This window comes from Rana temporaria, chromosome 5, assembly GCF_905171775.1.
Source record: "Rana temporaria chromosome 5, aRanTem1.1, whole genome shotgun sequence".
Taxonomy (NCBI): Eukaryota; Metazoa; Chordata; class Amphibia; order Anura; family Ranidae; genus Rana; species Rana temporaria.
The window spans coordinates 6,031,010-6,050,081 of NC_053493.1; the positions used below are offsets into that span (position 1 = coordinate 6,031,010).

At 45.9% G+C, this 19,072-nt stretch overlaps 1 protein-coding gene across 1 annotated transcript in view; it reads left to right on the forward strand.

The window, feature by feature from the left end:
• LOC120939757 (NACHT, LRR and PYD domains-containing protein 3-like) overlaps window positions 1-19,072 on the forward strand; it is a 220,999-nt gene that overhangs the window by 176,765 nt on the left and 25,162 nt on the right. Inside the window, exons 19-21 of the mRNA XM_040352092.1 lie at window positions 9,126-9,346; window positions 11,122-11,396; window positions 13,060-13,188. Of these exons, the coding sequence (XP_040208026.1) occupies window positions 9,126-9,346; window positions 11,122-11,396; window positions 13,060-13,188 (625 nt within the window). The remainder of the gene's footprint in view (window positions 1-9,125; window positions 9,347-11,121; window positions 11,397-13,059; window positions 13,189-19,072) is intronic.

Genomic DNA, 19,072 nt, shown 5'->3' on the forward strand with positions numbered 1-19,072 from the left:
TACGCCGGACGTACGCCTTACGTAAACGGCGTAGATTACAGCGACGGGCGCAAGTACATTCGTGAATCGGCGTATCTAGATCATTTACATATTTGACGCGTAAATCAATGGAATTGCCCCTTGCGGCCAGCGTAAATATGCGCCCAAGATACGACGGCGTAGAAGACTTACGTCGGTCGGATCAAGCCAAAATTCAGGCGAATCTTGTATTGAGAATTAGGCGCACAAATACGACGGCGCATCCGAGAACTTACGCGGCATATCAGAAGATACATCGGCGTAAGTCGTACGTGAATCTGGGCCCATGTGTTTATAAAGGCAGGTGTCCCAATACTTTTGGCAATATAGTTTATGAACAGTTTCCTCCAAGCTCACGCGTTTCCGCCCAGCAAGGGCCTTAATCATGTTATTCATCATATGATTGAGGCCCACGTTGGCAGAAACGCGTATGCGTGGAGGAAACTTTGTTTCTTTTTATCCTGGATTAAAAAAGAGTCGCATGTGCCTTGCAGCTGTTGCCAGCTTTATTCATTCAGACAGAACTTTCAAACTTCGCAAAAGTTCAGAACCAAATAATGAACCCCTTTGAAGTCTATGGGACCCAAACTGGAAAAATGTATTGGACATACAATGGTTATGGGGGTCTGGGTACTGCCCTGGGGGAAATGTATCAATGAACAATTTTGTAAAACAATTCTTAAATAAGCATGTGATTTACTGATGCTTAAATTAAAAATTTAAAAATAAGAAATAACAATAAAAAATTCCTTTCATTTAGTGTCGGAGGGGGGGGGGGGGGGCCCTAGTATGCCTGTAAAGTGGCGCATCTGCACCAGAACATGCTGCAGCACTAATGACATTTATAAAGCCAAAAAAATTACATTTTCCCTGCAAGCTTTCTTTATTTTGTAAACAACGGCTTGGGAAGCCAGTCTATGATGAGGCCTTAATATAGTGCATTGGGAAAAAGATCAGAGATTTTTTGGATAAATTCTGATGTCTTTCGCAAACTTTGAACAGGTGCCCCGGCCAAACAGTGGCAGGAAAAATTGGTCTTTGGGTGTCGGTGGTGCCTTCACAACGTAACCCTATAGAGGTACTCTTGATAAAAGCAAGAATTGGCCTTGCTGTCAAAAAATTTAATGATATGCACCTGTCAAACAGGTGCCGAAAAATTGGTCCTTGGGTGTTAATTGTGCCCATGAAACCTACACCAAAACATTTCTTCTAAAATCAACACCCACAAAGCTATGCAGCCTAGACTGTCTTTCAGAGATTCAAGATCCAGAAAGCACTTATTTAGTGACATCGGCATCAGGGGCTCCATAGCTGCTGCTAATCCAGGACTGATTAATTTTGATAAATGTCAGCTGGTCCACAGAGTCTGTGGACAGGCGCACTCTCTTTACTGTCACAAAACCTCCAACAGCACTGAACGCCTATTTGGAAAGCATGCTGGATGCAGGGCAGCCCAGCAGCTCAGTTGCATACTGGGCAAGTTCTGGCCAGTGGTCTATCCTCATGACCCAGTAACCCAGTGGATCGTCAACTGGAAAGCTCTCCATGTCTGTTTTCACCCCTAGATATACTCACATAATATGATGCAGATGCTGTCTATGGGATGTAAAAGCTGACATCCCTGGGTGCCGAGGACTAAGAACATTTTTTAAATGCATCGCCCTTCTCCACTGCTCCTCTCTTGACCAACAGAAGCCTCAAAATTATGTTTTTTCACAAGACTGTAACCTACCAAAGTCTGGAAAGGTGTTACATAAACTCTTCTTTAAGGTGTCCTCAAGAGATTTCATCTTCGGCTCCCTCTGTGGGGAGGGGATGAGTTCAGAGACTTTCCCTTTGTAATAGTGGTCAAGGAGGGTTGCCAACTGATAGGGATCCCTCTCCTTGATGCCACATATTCTCAGGTCCTTAGGCAGGTGTAACGGTCACCACCGTTTACGACCTTCCATCCCATCCACGACAGCTCATCTGACACTCCAACCGTCCAACAGACATCCCAGAATAACGAGACTTGCTCCATTACTGGTTTCAAAATGAAGACATCTTTAATGGTTTCTTCTCAGCTTATATACAGTACAAGGCATGGAAGTATTCAAAGGGACAATGAAATCTCCACCCCCCTAATCACACACTAAGGCTAATTACTAAACATTCCTTCATTAACAGCATAACAAACAAAACATCATCACACAATGATCTCCTTCCAATCCACATCCCCAGACAGACGCTCTGTCTCCGACAAGTACATTCCACACATAAACAGTATTTAGCATACATAATTAGAGGTCTGGGAGCAGACCTGGATTAACACCTTTACACAAGGACAATGAAATGTCTTCCAGGCCCTGACTCAATTAGCATGTCACTAGTCAGGGCTAATCATAGAAATGAGTCATAGAATATTCTTTGCAGGCATTAAGGAATTTACTGTAAATCACTGTCCACGCCAAAACAATCCAACATGTGTACCCCATCTCCTGTAATACATGAATTATGATTCACTTGCCACCCCATGCCCAAAGGGCACAGGGTGGACTCAGACCCAAGAGTTCTTAGGGCCGCTGGCACAGTAGTATCCCCCATCCCTCAAAAGTCTCTGGGTGTCCCGGGTCATTCCGTTACAGCAGGCTTTAAAGAATCAGGGAGCCCATGCACTGGAAGTTTGCGGGGGCATGAGAAGCAGACTCCTCTGGGTGACTGAGGATTACAGTATCTGAAACTGCCTCCTGCCAGCCACGTACTACACTTAAGGGTTCTGGGGATAGAAAACCATCTGTTAAGGGTTGACATATGTCTGGCTCTTCTTCAATGCCTATAAAGCTGCCAGAATCCAACTCCTCCACCTGCCCCTCCTCTTGTGTGTTGTGTGGCTTCACAACAATTGTGACTACATAAAGCGGGCCTTGAGAGGAAAGGAAATCCTCCTCTACCTCCTGAAGCTCTGCCTCAGGTGCCCTGTCCATAATGCCACACAGTCTGCTCCAGCAGGAACACAACAGGGATTGTGTCACTGATGCATGCATTGTCATGGCTCACCATCCTTATAGTTCCTCAAATGGTGACAGTACAGTGCATGCATCATTTATGAGCAGCCATGGGTGTAGGGAAAAAAAGCTAAGCCAGCGTGAGCCTGTCATTGTGCCATACTCACACAGGCACTCATTGATGGCCCTCTGCTTCATGTGCAGCCGCTGCAGCATTGCCAAAGTCGAGTTATATCTTGCTGGCATATCCCAAATCAGGCGGTTTTCCGGAAGGTGGAATTCCCGCTGAATTTCAGCCAACCGAGCACTGGCTGTGCTGCACCACCAAATTGAGGACATGTGCCAGGCATGGCACATGTGTCAACTTTCCCTCTCTAAGGGCAGACCACCATTCCTGGCTCCAGCTGGTGTGGTGTTCACCACCCCTGGGCCTGCCATTGCAGAGCTGCAGGAATCTCTGCTCTGGTGTGGCTCTTGTCCCCTACACAGACCAGCTGAAGCACTGCATGGCACCTTTTAACCTGACTCATTGAATAGCCCCTTGAAGGCTTAGGGGGTACTGGTGGCTCATATGACAGTTTAGCAGGAGGGCATGGAGGAGGAGGAGGGGGTGGAGCTGACAAATCTTGCATCATCACCACTAGCTGTATGGAGACGTGGCAGAACAACAAGCTGCATCACTAAGCATATATTCTGCATCCTTCTGAGTTGCAAGCAGAGTTACCCAGTGTGCTGTGAATAAAATATATTGTCCCTGACCATGCTTGCTGGACCATGTGTCAGCAGGACCTTGTGGCTGACTGCCTTGCTCAACGATGCCCCAACATTGCCTTCCATGTGATGGTACAGAGCTGAAATGGCCTAATGTGCAAAGAAATAACGACTGGGAACCTGCCATTGTGATATAGCACATTCTGCAAATTCACAGACGGGGGCAGAATCCACCAGACGAAAAAGAAGGAATTTCAAAGCCAGCAGCTTTGACAAGCTTGAGTTTAGACACTGGACATGTGAGTGGTAGTGACTGTATTTTGTTTCTGCTGCAGCAGAAGGGGCAGAGACATTTTCCTGCTATAGTCTACAGCTGGTGGTGTGCTACTGGCAACATGCTGCAAGAATCTGGGATACCCCTCACTATACCATCATCCCTGTCAGTGGAGGCTACTGAGAGGTCATGAGATATAGCAGTGGTAGACCAGAAAGGCGTGAGGAGGAGCAGAATTGCATCCCTTTTGTGTAGTGTAGCTTCTGTAGCTGGGAGCTTAAATGCCTTGTCAAGCATGTGGTACCCAAAAGGCTGGTGTTTTGCCATGCTTGATCTGCTTGAGGTAAAATTTGCAAATTGCTACAGTGCGATTGGCTTCACATGTGCTTTAAAAGTCCCAGACAGCTGTGCTGTGGGAAGTGGGCCGGGACATTACCACAATCTGGTGGAATAGGGTGGTTGCTTCTCTACTCTTCCATGATGGCTGCCTTGTTGGGGTCTTGCTCACCCTCACTTTCATCCTCTGCTCTATCTGGCACCAAAGTCACGTCAGTGACCTCATCATCATCATCATCATCCCCTCTTTCCTCCTCACCACTGTAGCTAACTTGGCAATACATTGCGGATGGGGAAACATAACTGCCAATGTGTTGGTTACCAATGTTCTCCCCTCTCTGTAGGCTCATGTTCCTCCCTTTCTTAACCTCAGAACCAAAATCTGAATCAACTAATGGCTGTACATCGTCAAGGAGCAAGTGGCTGACGCTGTGTTCAAATAACTCCGCTGACTCCTCCATGCCTGATGCTGGGGCAATGGCAGGAGTAGCTGGGGACAAGGAGACAGAATAAGTCACTCTGGCAGCTGCAGTGGACTGCACACTAGTCTCTGTTTGGGTGATGGAAGATGAGGAGGATGAGGATGGTTTAGTAAGCCAGTCCAACACCACCTCTGCATGCTGTGGCTGGATAGCACATGCAACATCGCTAAACAGACATAATGATGCCCTGCCTGAGGACTGACCACGTCCACCTTTGCCTGTGAACGCAGACACTGCTGGCCCTCTCACAGTGCCATGGGAACATCTGTCTCTCTATTTTAACCTCCCAGACATGAAGAGTGGCTTATTAACAAAATGCAATAAAGATGTGGAAATGTGTACATGGATGCACATTAATCAATGGAAAGAGGTGTTTGGTGCACTTTAACCTGAGTACTCTCTACACAGACACACTCCATTGACAAACTATAATATACTGCAGTAAAACTGCTCTGACACATTGCAATTTACTGCAGTAAACATGCACTAATAAACTGAAATATACTGCGTTAATTGTGCACTAATGCACTGAACTATAGTGAAAAATAGTGCGGTAAACGTGCACTAACACAATGAAATATACTGCAGTAAACCTGCCTATACAAAATAAACTGACACTAAAGTAAAAATGAATGATCACACTAAACTGATATTCTACACTGACAATAGAATCACAATAGAACACTATAGCACACTAACTTGCTAGTATCACTGAACAGAGCCATGTTCTATCTCTCTCCATGCCGATATCACACTACAAATGGCTGCTGTGGGAAGAATATTTTTATAGTGTTGGGTGGGACTGAGGGCAATGAGCCGTGATTTGATAGTCATCATGACGGTATCCAACCATGGCTTTGACAGTGCTATGTTCCTTGATTGGGCAAAACTTTCATTGCTTCAATCTATCAGGGCTTCCAATGCACTGTGCGGCGGCACATTGTATTGTGATCATTCGGCGGGCTGACCAAATGGTCGAATGCCCCTACAATTCAGATGTTCACTGAACGGGCGAACAGCCAATGTCTGGCCCAAACTCATGCTAGAGTTGAACCAATCGCAATTGCCCAAAACTAGTCATGACATAAGGATCTGCTTAAAGGAGCATATAGAGCACTGTGCCTCACAGATCCAGCTCTTGCTCTGGGTGAGCGGAGGCTTGTTTTTTTTTTGTTTGCTGGGTCTTTCTCAGATAGCCTTGCTCATGCAGATCCATTCCTTTGGGCTCACATGGTTTACTGCCCTGAAAAGCCATATAAACAGATGTTCCTTATCAACATTAACCCTGGAAGTTGTTGTTCTGCCCTGACTCCTTCTGTATTGTTCTGAGGGGCTCCCTCATTTTCTTGCACCATACGGGGACAAAGTATACTGGAAACCAGTCCTCCTTGCCCTCTTGGGCTCATCTTGGTGCCTTCTGTGGGATTCCCATGCTTCCTCCCCATGCCCTGCTTTAAGAGCGTGTCAGACAGTTGTGATTCACCTTATAGGTGGGGTCAGGACTGTCATCTGTGACTTTTTGCCATATACCTGTAGTCCTTGCCAACTAAGCCCCTTTCAGTTCCTCAAGGGGTTCTCAGTCTATGGACTTCAACCTCCTTTTCCACCTGGCTGGGTGGTTGATTAGTCTCCCATTTTCTGGGGCTTATACCCTCCCCCCTATCTACTCTCCCAAGGATGTTGAGGTTGGGTTTCTTACAGTATCTAGCATTATCCCTTTACAAAGGTGACAGCCCCACCACCCTTTTCCTGTTTGCATTTTTAAAACAGTTTTTTGACCGGAGTCTGTTTGAGTCTCTGCTGATCCCTGTTTTGATTGCAGGGTGCTTCTTATTTTAACTGTCGATTTGGGTCCATTGATTGATTCATGTTTTTTCCTGTGGGCTTGTTGCCATTCTTTTGGCTGTTTTGTTGCCCACCCCTCGATTTATTGCTTGGGAAAGTCATAATTCCTGTGTCTCATACTGTATGATTAATATAATAGGAATTTTGACAAACCTGTAAATTTAATATCTTGGAATACACTACAAGACACATGTCTTCTCCCTCTTTCCTCTGTGATCTTGTTTTTGCTTACCAAAGAAGTGGCACCTCAGGGGCGTGGCCCAGATGTGAAGGAGAGCAGACGTGTGCAGGCTGAGCTCCGCTCCTACTTACATCGTGACCCCGACTTCCAGCGCAGATTCCTCCATACAGCAGCCGCCTGCCTGACACCCTGGGGCGGAAGAAGGCACCCGACACCCCGAGGCCACCTCCGCTGTCTCCGGGTAAGCTCTGTTCGTCCTCGGCGACCGGTCCGCGGCGGCCATCTTGCCCACGAGGCTCCCCGCACTAGAAATGCATGCCAGCCTCCCCTAATCCATCGGCATCCCACGCCGCCTCACATGCGGAGCTCCTGGCAGCCATCAAGGAGGGACGAGACTCAGTGATGGTCAAGATAGACCACCTTGTGGCGTATGTCAGCCTAATCAGGCATGACATGGACAAATTTAGGGCCTGAGTCACTAAGGCAGAAGGCCGCATTTTCCAGCTGGAGGACACCACCAGGGCCGACTCCAGAGACTTACATGCCTTACAGCTACAGGTTAAAGCCTTGCAGGAGAAGTCCATAGACACAGAGAATAGGCTAAGGAGGAACAACATCAGGGTCTTGGGCCTCCCTGAAAAGGCGGAGGGCCTGAGGCCTGCATAATTTACAGAAGCCTTCCCGGTCTCCCTCCTGGATTTGCCTGCCATGCCGCCTACATTTGTGGTGGAAAGGGCACACTGGTACTTGTACTGGTACTTGCTCTTTGTGTCCCCCCCCCCCCTAGACAGGCTGCGATCCAGATGGCAAAGTGACATCCCCACATTAGACGCGGATGACTGGGATGATGTCTGGGATCTCCCTTTTCCATTTCTTGTCTCTATCCAAGACAGGTTAGTGCAATACAAAATAGTTCATAGAGCATATTTCACCCCGCACAGGCTTCATAAGATGAACCCTGCGCACTCTCCGGAGTGTTGGAGGTGTGGCGCCTCCCCTGGCGACTTCTCCCATATCTTCTGGCAGTGCCCCGGGGTGAAACAGTACTGGGAGACATGAGCAATAAAGTTGCAATGGTCCAGATGCCATTGGGGATGGAGGTATGTCTCTTAGGAATCGTTGAAAACATTGTCCCGACTTCCGCAAAATGCATTCTGGTCAGCCTGTTGCTTTTCTATGCACGTGAAAATATTGCTATGCACTGGAAGAAACCCACACCCCCCTCTTTGGTGCAGTGGAAGCGCTTGGTGAACACCAGCCTTCCCCATATACAAAGACACATATGTCAATCGTGGCTGTCCACTGAAGTACGACAAGGTTTGGCGTGCTTGGCTGGCGGAGCCTGAGACTGCTTGCTGAAATAGAGCACGCAGAGATACTGTTCTGTGGCTTGGTCCTCGCGAATGGTTCCGGCTGAGCTGCTCTATCGGTCTACTGGGGCAGTAACTGAGAAGAGATTCGATGCACCCTCACCCCAACATATTGTCTATCATTATGTACACATTGCAGTACTATATTGTACCTGTTAATCTTGTGACTGTATTGTAGCCACGTATGTATTTTGTTTTGTTTTGTGTTATGTGAAAAACCTTAATAAAAACAATAAAATAAAAAATAAAAAAAGAAGTGGCGCCTCATGGAGTGGTGTCCATGTGATCCTGAAAGCTTAAATGTTTTTCCCTGAAATAAAAAAAGGTTTATTCTTACCTGCTCTGTGCAATAGTATTGCACAGCCTGGTCCCATACCTATTCTTCTAGGGTCCCCTGTCGGCACTGTCCACTCCTTTTCTTCTCTGAGTGCCCCCATAGTAAATCCTGTGTTTATGGAATCACCTGTGCGGCTGCAGTACCAAGCCAGGCTGTGTGCATCCATAGACATACACAGTGTGACTTGGCCATGTCCCCCACTCCCACCTTACTGTGTGAAAGTCTGTTCTGTGAGAGCAGAACCTTATTGCAGGTAATGCATTAAGGTAGTGTTTCTCAACTCCAGTCCTCAAGGCGCCCCAACAGGTCATGATTTCAGGCTCTCTATTATTTTGCACAGATGATCAGTTTCACCGCCTTGGTAATTACCACAGCTGTTTCATCTGAGGGAAATCCTGAAAACATGACCTGTTGAGGCATCTCCAGGACTGGAGTTGAGAAACACTGCATTAAGGTAAAAAAGAACCACTTTAAAGCAGAGTTCCAGTAATTTTTTGCTTATTTTTCCCAGATATACATTTAAGTTTTAAAGTTTTATAAGTACATCAGGTAGTAATGGGTATTAAAAATATTATTTTATTATTAAGGCTAGAACTGGAGCCTGGTCGACTTTTCCGCTGCTTAGAGACTGGAATCATGTTCAAAGTGAAATCTGAAGTGACCATCACATATGAGCTTGGATTTGAGGGTGACTATGAGGAACAAGTTCAGGAAAATGGATATGACATTGTGGGCCCCGTGTTTAACATAACTGTAGAGCCCGGTGTAGTGTCAGAAGTGCACCTACCACATTCCTTGTGTTTAGAAGGTGGGTCAAATAATTGTTATAATTTGATTTATGAAGGTATTAAAGGGGTTGTAAAGGTACAATTTTTTTCACCTTAATGCATTCTATGCATTAGGGTGAAAAAACATTTAAGGATTAGCGCGCCCCCCCCCCCCCATTTACTTACCTCACCCCTCGAAAGTCCCGCGCCGTGAGCGCGCTGGCTTTTCGGTCGGCTTCTCGGCTCATTCATTGGTTGATTGAAAGCAGCACAGCCATTGGCTCGCACTGCTGTCAATCACATCCAATAATGCGGCGCGCCGGGGGGGCGGGGCCGAGCGATACAGTGAGCGGCTATAGCCGCCGGCTGTATCACGGGAGCGCGCCCGCAAGAACTTACCACCATGCGAGAGAACTTGCATGAAGGTGGTTAGTTCTTGCGGGAAGGAGCCGACACAGCCGCTGAGGGACCACAGAAGACATTGATCCGGGAACGACTAACCATTGTCAAGTTTGTATTGCCGTCTGTGTCTCTGCTGGGAAGATTCACCTTATTTGTCCCCTGGACAGAAAATATTTGGGAAATCCTAAATTTTACAGCTGCCACTGAAACAGGTGGGTGGGGAAAAGCTTCAATGGTGACACCTGTTCCATAAAAACTAGGAAAATTCCGCTAATTTTCCTCTCCCTTGTATCTTTGGAACAGAAAGTTAGGGGAAATCTCTCCAACACGCACAGACAGAAAAATATATATACCGTATTTTCCGGCGTATAAGACGACTTTCTGGATGCAAAAAAATGCATCCAAAGTCGGGGGTCGTGTTATATGCCGGGTACGGTCTCTGCCATCACTCACTTTTTTCCTGAATAGGCGGTGCAGTGACAGTCTCCGTGCTGCGAGCGTCAATGATTTAAAAGACGCTCCTTCTTCTCAGCGTGTTCTGTGATAGGTGGAACACAAGTCTTCCCAGCAGCGCCTCTGTTCTGTGTTCCTCCTATCACAGATGCCTTCTCATCCTTGGACGAGATGAGAAGACGTCCCTGATAGGCGGAACACAGAACAGAGGCGCTGCTGGGAAGATTTGTGTTCCGCCTAACACAGGACAGTCTGAGGAGAAGGCGCGTCTTTTAAATCATCGACGCGCGCAGCACGGAGACTGTCACCGCACTGCACCGCCTGAAAAAAAGTGAGTGATGGCATTAGGGGGCAAGTTCAGGCACAGTGGGGGCAAGCGATGGCACAGAGAGGGGGCAAGCAATGGCACAGAGAGGGGGCAAGTGATGGCACAGAGAGGGGGCAAGTGATGGCACAGAGAGGGGGCAAGTGATGGCACAGAGAGGGGGCAACTGATGGCACAGAGAGGGGGCAAGTGATGGCACAGTGGGGGCAAGTGATGGCACAGTCGGGGAATGTAATGTAATGGCATAGTGAGATTTGAAAAAGCCTGTTTCTGTCAGCGGTTCTGGCTACCCCTCAGCTTCCAGAAAGACTAGTAAGAAAGGGGGTAGTCTTATACAGTGAGTATATCCCAAAACCAAAATTTTTACTGGAAAATTAGAGGGTCGTCTTATACGCCCAGTCGTCTTATACGCCGGAAAATACGGTATAAAGTTTTAAACATTCTCTACATCATCATCCAAAACTAAAGCTTTTGGTTAATTGCCATGAATGAACAGCTGTTTCCTTCTGCTGTTCTAAACATGGGGCAGTCTATTTTTTTTTTCCCTATTTATAAAAATAATAAAAAAATGTCTTAAGATTGGCACAGAAATAACGCACAATTATACTCATAACATTTGTAACATATATGTTTTAGGTCTGAAAAGAGGCATCACTCTAATTAGATTTGGCCATTTTAAGGACGGAAAGATGAAAATAATAAAACCGCTAACAATTGGACCATCTCATATTGTCCTCGAAAATCCCTCCTTTTCTGGTCTTAGTCCTCTACTTTCAAAATTATGGAGACGACCCGTTTCATTCAAGGGGAAGGTTCTGTTATACAGCAAGGTGGTTTGTCCCCAAAATAAAGAATATTCGGAGTATAGATTTCATCTTTATGTGATACCCAGAAACCAGCCAGAGATAACGGTAAACTAAAGATCAAAAACAAATCTAAGGCCCCATACACACGATAGAATCCATCCGCTGAAAAATCCCAGCAAATGGGTTTCAGCGGATAGATCCTATGGTGTGTACACTCCAGCGGATCTGTTTCCGCGGATATTTATCCCCTGGGATGGATTCCAGCAGATCAAATATTTGCTGACATGCTAAACAAATCTATCTGCTGGAATCCATCCCAACGGATGGATCCGCTGGTCTGTATAGACTCACCGGATCCATCCGTCCGAAGGGATCCCCCGCATGCGTCGTAATGATTCGACGCATGCGTGGAATTCCTTATATGACAGCATCGCACACGTCGCCGCGTCATAATCGCAGCGACGGCGCGACACGTCATCGCCAGAGGATTTCGGCGCGGATTTCAATGCGATGGTGAGTACACTCCATCGCAGAGAAATCCGCTGAAATCCTCGAGAGGATTTATCCGCGGAAACGGTCCGCTGGACCGTATTCGCGGATAAATCCTCTCGTGTGTATGGGGCCTAAGGCTGGTCATACACTGTAAACAGCATAGATGGAGGAATGCCCAAAAAGTGGCTGCATATGGTTGGAACAGTTAGGCCGCGTACACACGATCAGTTAAACCGATGAGAACGGTCTGATGGACCGTTTTCATCGGTACAAACCGATCGCGTGTGGGCGCGATCGGTTATTTATCCATAGGTTAAAAAAAAGCAATGTTGTTTTAAATTTAACCGATGGATACCTAACCGATAGAAAAAAAACGATCGTTTGTAGGCACGTCCATCGGTTAAAAATTCATGCATGCTCAGAATCAAGTCGACGCATGCTTGGAAGCATTGAACTTCGTTTTTTGCAGCACGTCGTTGTGTTTTACGTCACTGCGTTCTGGCACGATCGTTTTTTTAACTGATGGTGTGTAGGCACGACTGACCATCAGTCAGCTTCATCGGTTAACTGATGAAAACGGTCCATCAGACCTTTCTCATCGGATGGACCGATCGCGTGTACAGGGCTTAAGATTAATGTTCTAGTGGTGGAATGTACATTAATGGGAGGTGACCAAAACTGTTCATATAAACACTCTCTCAGTGGATTTAACACATTTTTGCCTATTGCATCATTCCAGTACTCGGAGGCGCTCTACAGAAAAACAAAGCGGGTGTGTAGTCAGCTACATGGGTTTGCTTTACTTGGAAAATGTACATTTTTGGCTGTTCAGATCATTGGGTGTGGTATTGCTTCCAGATTACATACTAATGTCACATGAGCGATGCCTAATTTTTATGCTCATTATATTTCTACATGTTGTGCTATGTATAAAGTAACCCATATTTAATGTTCACCCTCCGCTTACTCTTCCTCCTCTTCCATTCTTCTCTTCCATTTTTTTTTCTCTTTTTCCCTTACCCTTCCTTCCATTCCTCCTCTTTCCCTTCCTCCTCATCTTCCTACTCTTTAACTTCTTCCTGCTTGTCCTCTTTTTGCTTTTCCTTCTGCCCTGCTCCTACTTTCCTTCCTCCTCCTATTTTGTCTATTTCTCTTCCTCCATCTATTACTACTCCTCTTCCAATCCTTCTCTTTCTGATCATTTTCTTACTTCTTCTCCTTTTCCTTCTCTACCTCTCCTCTTAATCCTTCTATACCTCTTTTTTCTCTTCCCCAGAAACTTCATAAGCAGAAACAAAACAAAGGTTTCCAGGACATGGAAAAACCTCACGATATGACAAGCAGATTATATACTAAAACAGATTATACTGTCAGAGCTCACCCTGATGGAAAGATATCCCGCGAGGTAAAACTATTTATCCTTTACATACTTGAATATATATATTTTTACTGTAAATAACAGGTTTATTCAAGATGAGATTATTCTATTTTTAATATCTATATGGCCAAATAGGAGATTTTAGAGGTAATTGTGACGTAATGTCCAGCACCCAGCTTGGGTGCTTCAGTCAAGATATAGCTTCTTTCAGTCTGGAACCAGGCATTATAGCTGAATTATTGCACCCAAGATACTAGACAACACTAGCTTATGTGAAAACTGGAATTCATACTGACTTTATTGTAAATTCACACATAATACATACCATGCAAGATCAGATAAGAATTTGGTCACATTATCCTAACCATAAAAACTGTAAACAGCACATCTAAGAAGCAACCAACAAACAGTATGCTAATCCACATAATAGCATAATGGCATAATACACATGTACCGGGCCCGAGTGTCTAGAGGGGACCGGCGGCAACCAGGAAGTGTGTGGAGGAGAGAGGAGCCGGAAGAGAAATAGAGAGAGACACGGCCGTAAGCTAAGCATAGTAAGCTGGCACAGCCGGGACTCGGGAGATGGTATGGGGAGGGACTTAACAGCCTTTCAGTTGTTCATTGGCTGAGGAGGCAGCAGGAGGCAGGCTGCTCTGCCTCCTGCTGCCTCCTTAGCCAATAGGTACACAGGGTGCACTGTCCATCACTAAAGAGCCTTGTGCTTCCTGTGTTGGTGGGAGGGACAGAATTCCTCTGTAAAGAAGCTGCTGCAGAGATCAAGGTAAATGAAAAAAAAATGAAAAAGGTGTTTCCCTGAAGCTGCTAGAAGATATGTGCATGCACAGCCTGTGCTCCCCTGTTATCATCAATCACTGTATCGCCAGACCTATGTGTGGTCCGATCGGGTCCTCCTGTCCATTTTTGAGGCAACCTGATCTCTATGGATCGGCAGATTAAAATTTGGCCAAAATAATACTTTAGTATGGTACATAACTAGAACATCTAACAGGGTTATGTCAGTGCAAGAGATTTCCCCTCACTTTCTGTCTTGATGTCACCAGAACAGGAAGTGAGGGAATCTCACTGTGGGGATATAGCCAGCAATTGTTTCTATATACAGTATAATATAATATATCATATGGACATTATAAGGCAACAATTGCAAGCTATTTCCCCTCGGTGAGATTCCCTCACTTCCTGTTCTGGTGACACTAAGACAGGAAGTGAGGGGAAATCTCATGCAATAAAATAATTAGATGTTCTAGTTATGTATAAAAAGTATATATAAAGCAAGCACTTTTTTTCCATTTTGGCTAAATTATGGAAGAGTTAAAACCACATTCTTTTTTTTACCATCTGTGTCCCATTGTGAGGTCACATAGGCACAACAGATAGTGAAAGATAAATGCCCTTGGAGACAGTTGCCAACAGAACCGGAGTCCCAGAATGGAGGAGAAGGGACTGGAGGAGGAGGACATGGGATAGAGGACATGGGATGGAGGAGATGGGATTGGAGGAGGATAAGGACATGGGACTGGAGGAGGAGAAGGAGATGAGATGGAGGAGATGTGACTGAAGGAGGATGTGGGATGGAGGAGATGGGACTGGAGGAAGAGGAGGATGTGGGATGGAGGAGATGGGACTGGAGGAGGATGAGATGAGACTGGAGGGAATAAGGACATGGGATGGAGGAGATGGGACTGGATGAGGAGGATATGGGATGGAGCAGATGGGACTGGAGGGGGATAAGGACATGGGACTGGAGGAGGAGAAGGAGATGGGATGGAGGAGATGTGTCTGAAGGAGGATGTGGGCTGGAAGAGATAGGACTGGAGGAGGAGGAGATGAGACTTGAGGGAATAAGGACATGGGATGGAGGAGATGGGACTGGAGGAGGAGGAGGATGTGGGATGGAGGAGATGGGACTGGAGGAGGAGATGAGACTGGAGGGAATAAGGACATGGGATGAAGGAGATGTGACTGGAGGAGGATGTGGGATGGAGGAGATGGGACTGGAGGAGAAGGAGGCCTAAAACTGTGTGAGGGGCCCCAAGATTTCTGATGGCGGCCCTTCCCACACTGGATAGATCGATCATGACGGCGCAGTGCTCTGACATTTTCAGAGTAATATGAGCAGGATATGTATGCACCTCCTCTTTTACTGTATAAAAGCCTTTAGTCTTTCAATAAAGATTGTGATTCCTGCTTGAACCTCACACGGAGCTTCGTCTCGTATTTGGGGGAGAATTATTCGCCTGACTGGAGTGTCGATAGCTGCCTTGGTGTTCGAAAAGGGAATGTCCTAAATGGCTTTAACCCATCTTATACTCGGGGTGTCGTTACATCAACAATTCAGGCTAAAAGATGCCATGCAGTGCTTCAGCTGGTTCTAGGGGACAGGAGCCCACACCAGAGCAGAGATTCTTTCAGCTCTGCGGGGGCAGGCCCAGAGGTATTTCACACCATGCCAACGTAAACCACCTGATTTGTGACATGCCCACCAGGTGGAACTCAACTTTAGCAATGCTGCAGCAACTGCACATGCAGCAGAGGGTTGTCAACGAGTACCTGTGTAAGTATGGTACAACGACAGGCTCAGGTTGACTCCGATTTTTTTATTTTTTTTTGCCCCACGCCAATGGCTGCTGATAAAGGATGCATGCACCGTACTGTCACCATTTGAGGAGAAGATAAGGATGGTGAGCCATGACAATGCATGCATCAGTGACACAATCCCTGTTCTGTTCCTAATGGAGCATACTCTGCATGCACCGGGCACTTGAGGCAGAGCAGCAGGAGGAACAGGAGGACTTCCTTTCCTCTCAAAGCCCACTTTATGCAGACACCATTCTTGTGTAACCACAGAACTCACAAGAGGAGAGGGAGGAAAAAGAGGATACTGGCAGTTTTGGAGGCATTAAAGCAGAGCAAGACATAAGTCAAACCTTAACAGATGATTTTTCGTCTCCAAAAGCCATGGGAGTATTACGTGGTTAAAAGGAGGCAGTTCCAGATACTGTAATCCTCAGTGACTTCGAGGACTCTTCTTCTCATGCCTCTGCAAACTTGCGGTATATGGGCTCCCTGCTAAAGGACCCAAGAATTTGTTGCATCAGGGAGAAGGATCATTATTGGTTGGAAACCCTCCTGGACCACCATTACATAGGGAAAGTATCGAAACTCATCCTGTCTCCACAGAGGGAGCAGAGGATGAAATATCTTGAGGATACCTTAAAGAGGAGCTTATTTAATGCCTTTCCAGACTCTGCTAGGTTACAGTCTCATGGAAAAGCATACTTTGGGTCTGTTATGGATTTAAAGGAAGCCAAAGTCCAATTTTTTTTTTTCAAATGGTGTGGGGTCCCCCTCCAAACCCAGGAGCATGCAGCCCAGGAGGCCAAGAAAGGGGGGGGGAGCGCTCCTTTGTTTATTTACAGGCAGTGGGAACCAGAGCTGTGTCAGTCGCCGGGAGGAGAGCATTGCATGCGCACCTTTTTTTGTTTCTTTCAGGTTGGCGGCAGGTGTCCATTATGATTAACAATGGATTTACTTTGGGGGACAAAATAGATGCGTTTTTTATATATTTTTTACATGTGCTTTCTTGTCCCCCCCTTTTCCTGGCATGCTCAGATAAGGGTCTGGGATAGATTTTAATCACCCCCCCCTCCCACTCCATTTTTTATTTTATTTTTATTTTGGCATGGGGTTTCTCTCAAAACCTATTCCAGACCTGTAGGTTCTGGTATAGATGGGGGGTCCCTCATGCTGTTTTTAACCTGTTGGTGCTGAGCACACGCAAATATGCAACTTCTTGGGGGCCGGGCCTTGGCGCAGAGCGGCCACATATTTGTGTGCAATAGCGCCAACAGAGCTGTGCCGAGAGTGTTTACCCTGCACAGGCGCAGGCACAGTGACCTGCAGCTCACAGAACGCTCCCAATCTCTGCTTGCAATTGGGAGTTTTCTGATCACGTGACCGCCATGACAGCCAATCACGGCAGTCACATGGCCGTAAGTATTACAAACCGCTTAAAGGGCCGGCGGGTGCCCGGCACCAAGGGGTTTAAAAAAAAATGTTTTAATGCTATTCCAAATATACAAAACGAATGCTGAAGCTATGGATCGAATTCCGAAATTCTGAAAACAAATTGATCCACCATAATACTGACTCAATATTATGTGGACCCAACCCTAAAATCCATACCAGACCCACCCAAAGGGCTTGGTATGGATTGGGAGTAGAGTTGCCACCTCATCCCTTTAAAAAGGAACACATCTGAATTACACAGGTTCTGAGGTTAATTTAATGCAGGAAAGGCACCAAATGAGTCTAATTACCTCCTTAATTAGCCACAGAACCTGTGTAATTAATATGTGTTCCTTTTTAAAGGGATGAGGTGGCAACCCTAATTGGGAGACCCCCAACACATTACATAAATTAATGTTTGTTAGGCACACATTTATATCCCTTGATTACCTGCAATATTAACCCCTTCCTAGCCAGTGTCATCAGTAAGTACTGTGTATAATATTATCACTGATCACTGTATTAGTTTCACTGGAGAGGTCAGTGGCAGTTAGTCAGTTTCCACTCAGTATCAGTTAATGTCAGATTTTCCATCGCAGTATTGCAGTCCTATTATAACTTGCTGATCACCGCCATTACTAGTTTATTTATAAAAAAAAAAAAAATTCCAGTATATATATCCCATAGTTTGTAGACGCTATAACTTTCATGCAAACTAATCAATATACACATAGGCCCGGATTCACAAAGCACTTACGCCGACGTATCTCGAGATACGCCACGTAAGTGTAAATGTGCGCCATCGTATCTGTGCGCCGTGCCCATAAAACTAGATACGCCTGAAAATAGGCTTCATCCGACCGACGTAACTTTCCTACGCCGTCGTATCGTGGGCGCATATTTACGCTGGGTGCATTTTCCGCTCCCATTGATTTTCTATGCACATATGCAAATGAGGGAGATACGCCGATTCACAAACGCGGTTTGCGTAAGTCGTACGTCCGGCGTAAAGTTATTCCCCATATAGGAGGCGCATCTCATGCAAAGGTATGGACCAGGGAACACAAGCCGTCGTATCTTTTGTCGTTTACGTTGTACGTGAATATGACTAGGCGTAGGTTACGTTCACGTCGTAGGCAGTGATTCGACGTATCTTAGGCAGTTGGTTCGACGTGATTCTGAGCATGCGCACTGGGTTGTGCCCACGGGACGGCGCATGCGCCGTTCATTTTAAGCACTTCTATGACGCTTGGCCCATCATTTGCATGGGGTCACGCCTCATTAGCATGCCTCACGCCCACTTCCACCTACGCCGGCTTACGCCGAGGAAACCCAGCGTATCTTTAAGAGGGAGTGGGAGCGAGTGCTTTGTGAATCCAGTGCTTGCCTCTATGCGCTGCGCCGGCATAGCGTAAAAGAGATGCGCTACATCGGCATAAATATGCGCCGATGTATGTTAATCTGGGCCATATTGTTTTTTTGTTTTTTTTTTACCAAGGACATGTAGCAGAATACATTTTGGGCAAAATGTATGAAGAAATTTCGATTTTTTATTTTATTAGATGTTTTTTATATCACCCCCATCAAATCATTCCCTGAATCTATTACCTTTTGTCCATTTAGAATGTAAGCTCTATGAGACGGGCCCTCCTGTACCTTCTGTATTGAACTGTACTGTAGTTGTGCTGTCCCCCCTCTAAACTGTTGGCGCTATATAAATCATGTATAATAATAATAATAGCAACAAATTCAAAATGTTCTGTCTTTTTTCATTTATTTCACACACAAAAAAAAAAACAGTGGTGATCAAATACTACCAAAAGAAAGCTCTATTTGTGTAAAACAAAATCACCAGTTAAAGTAGCGCAGTGCTAAATAGCAC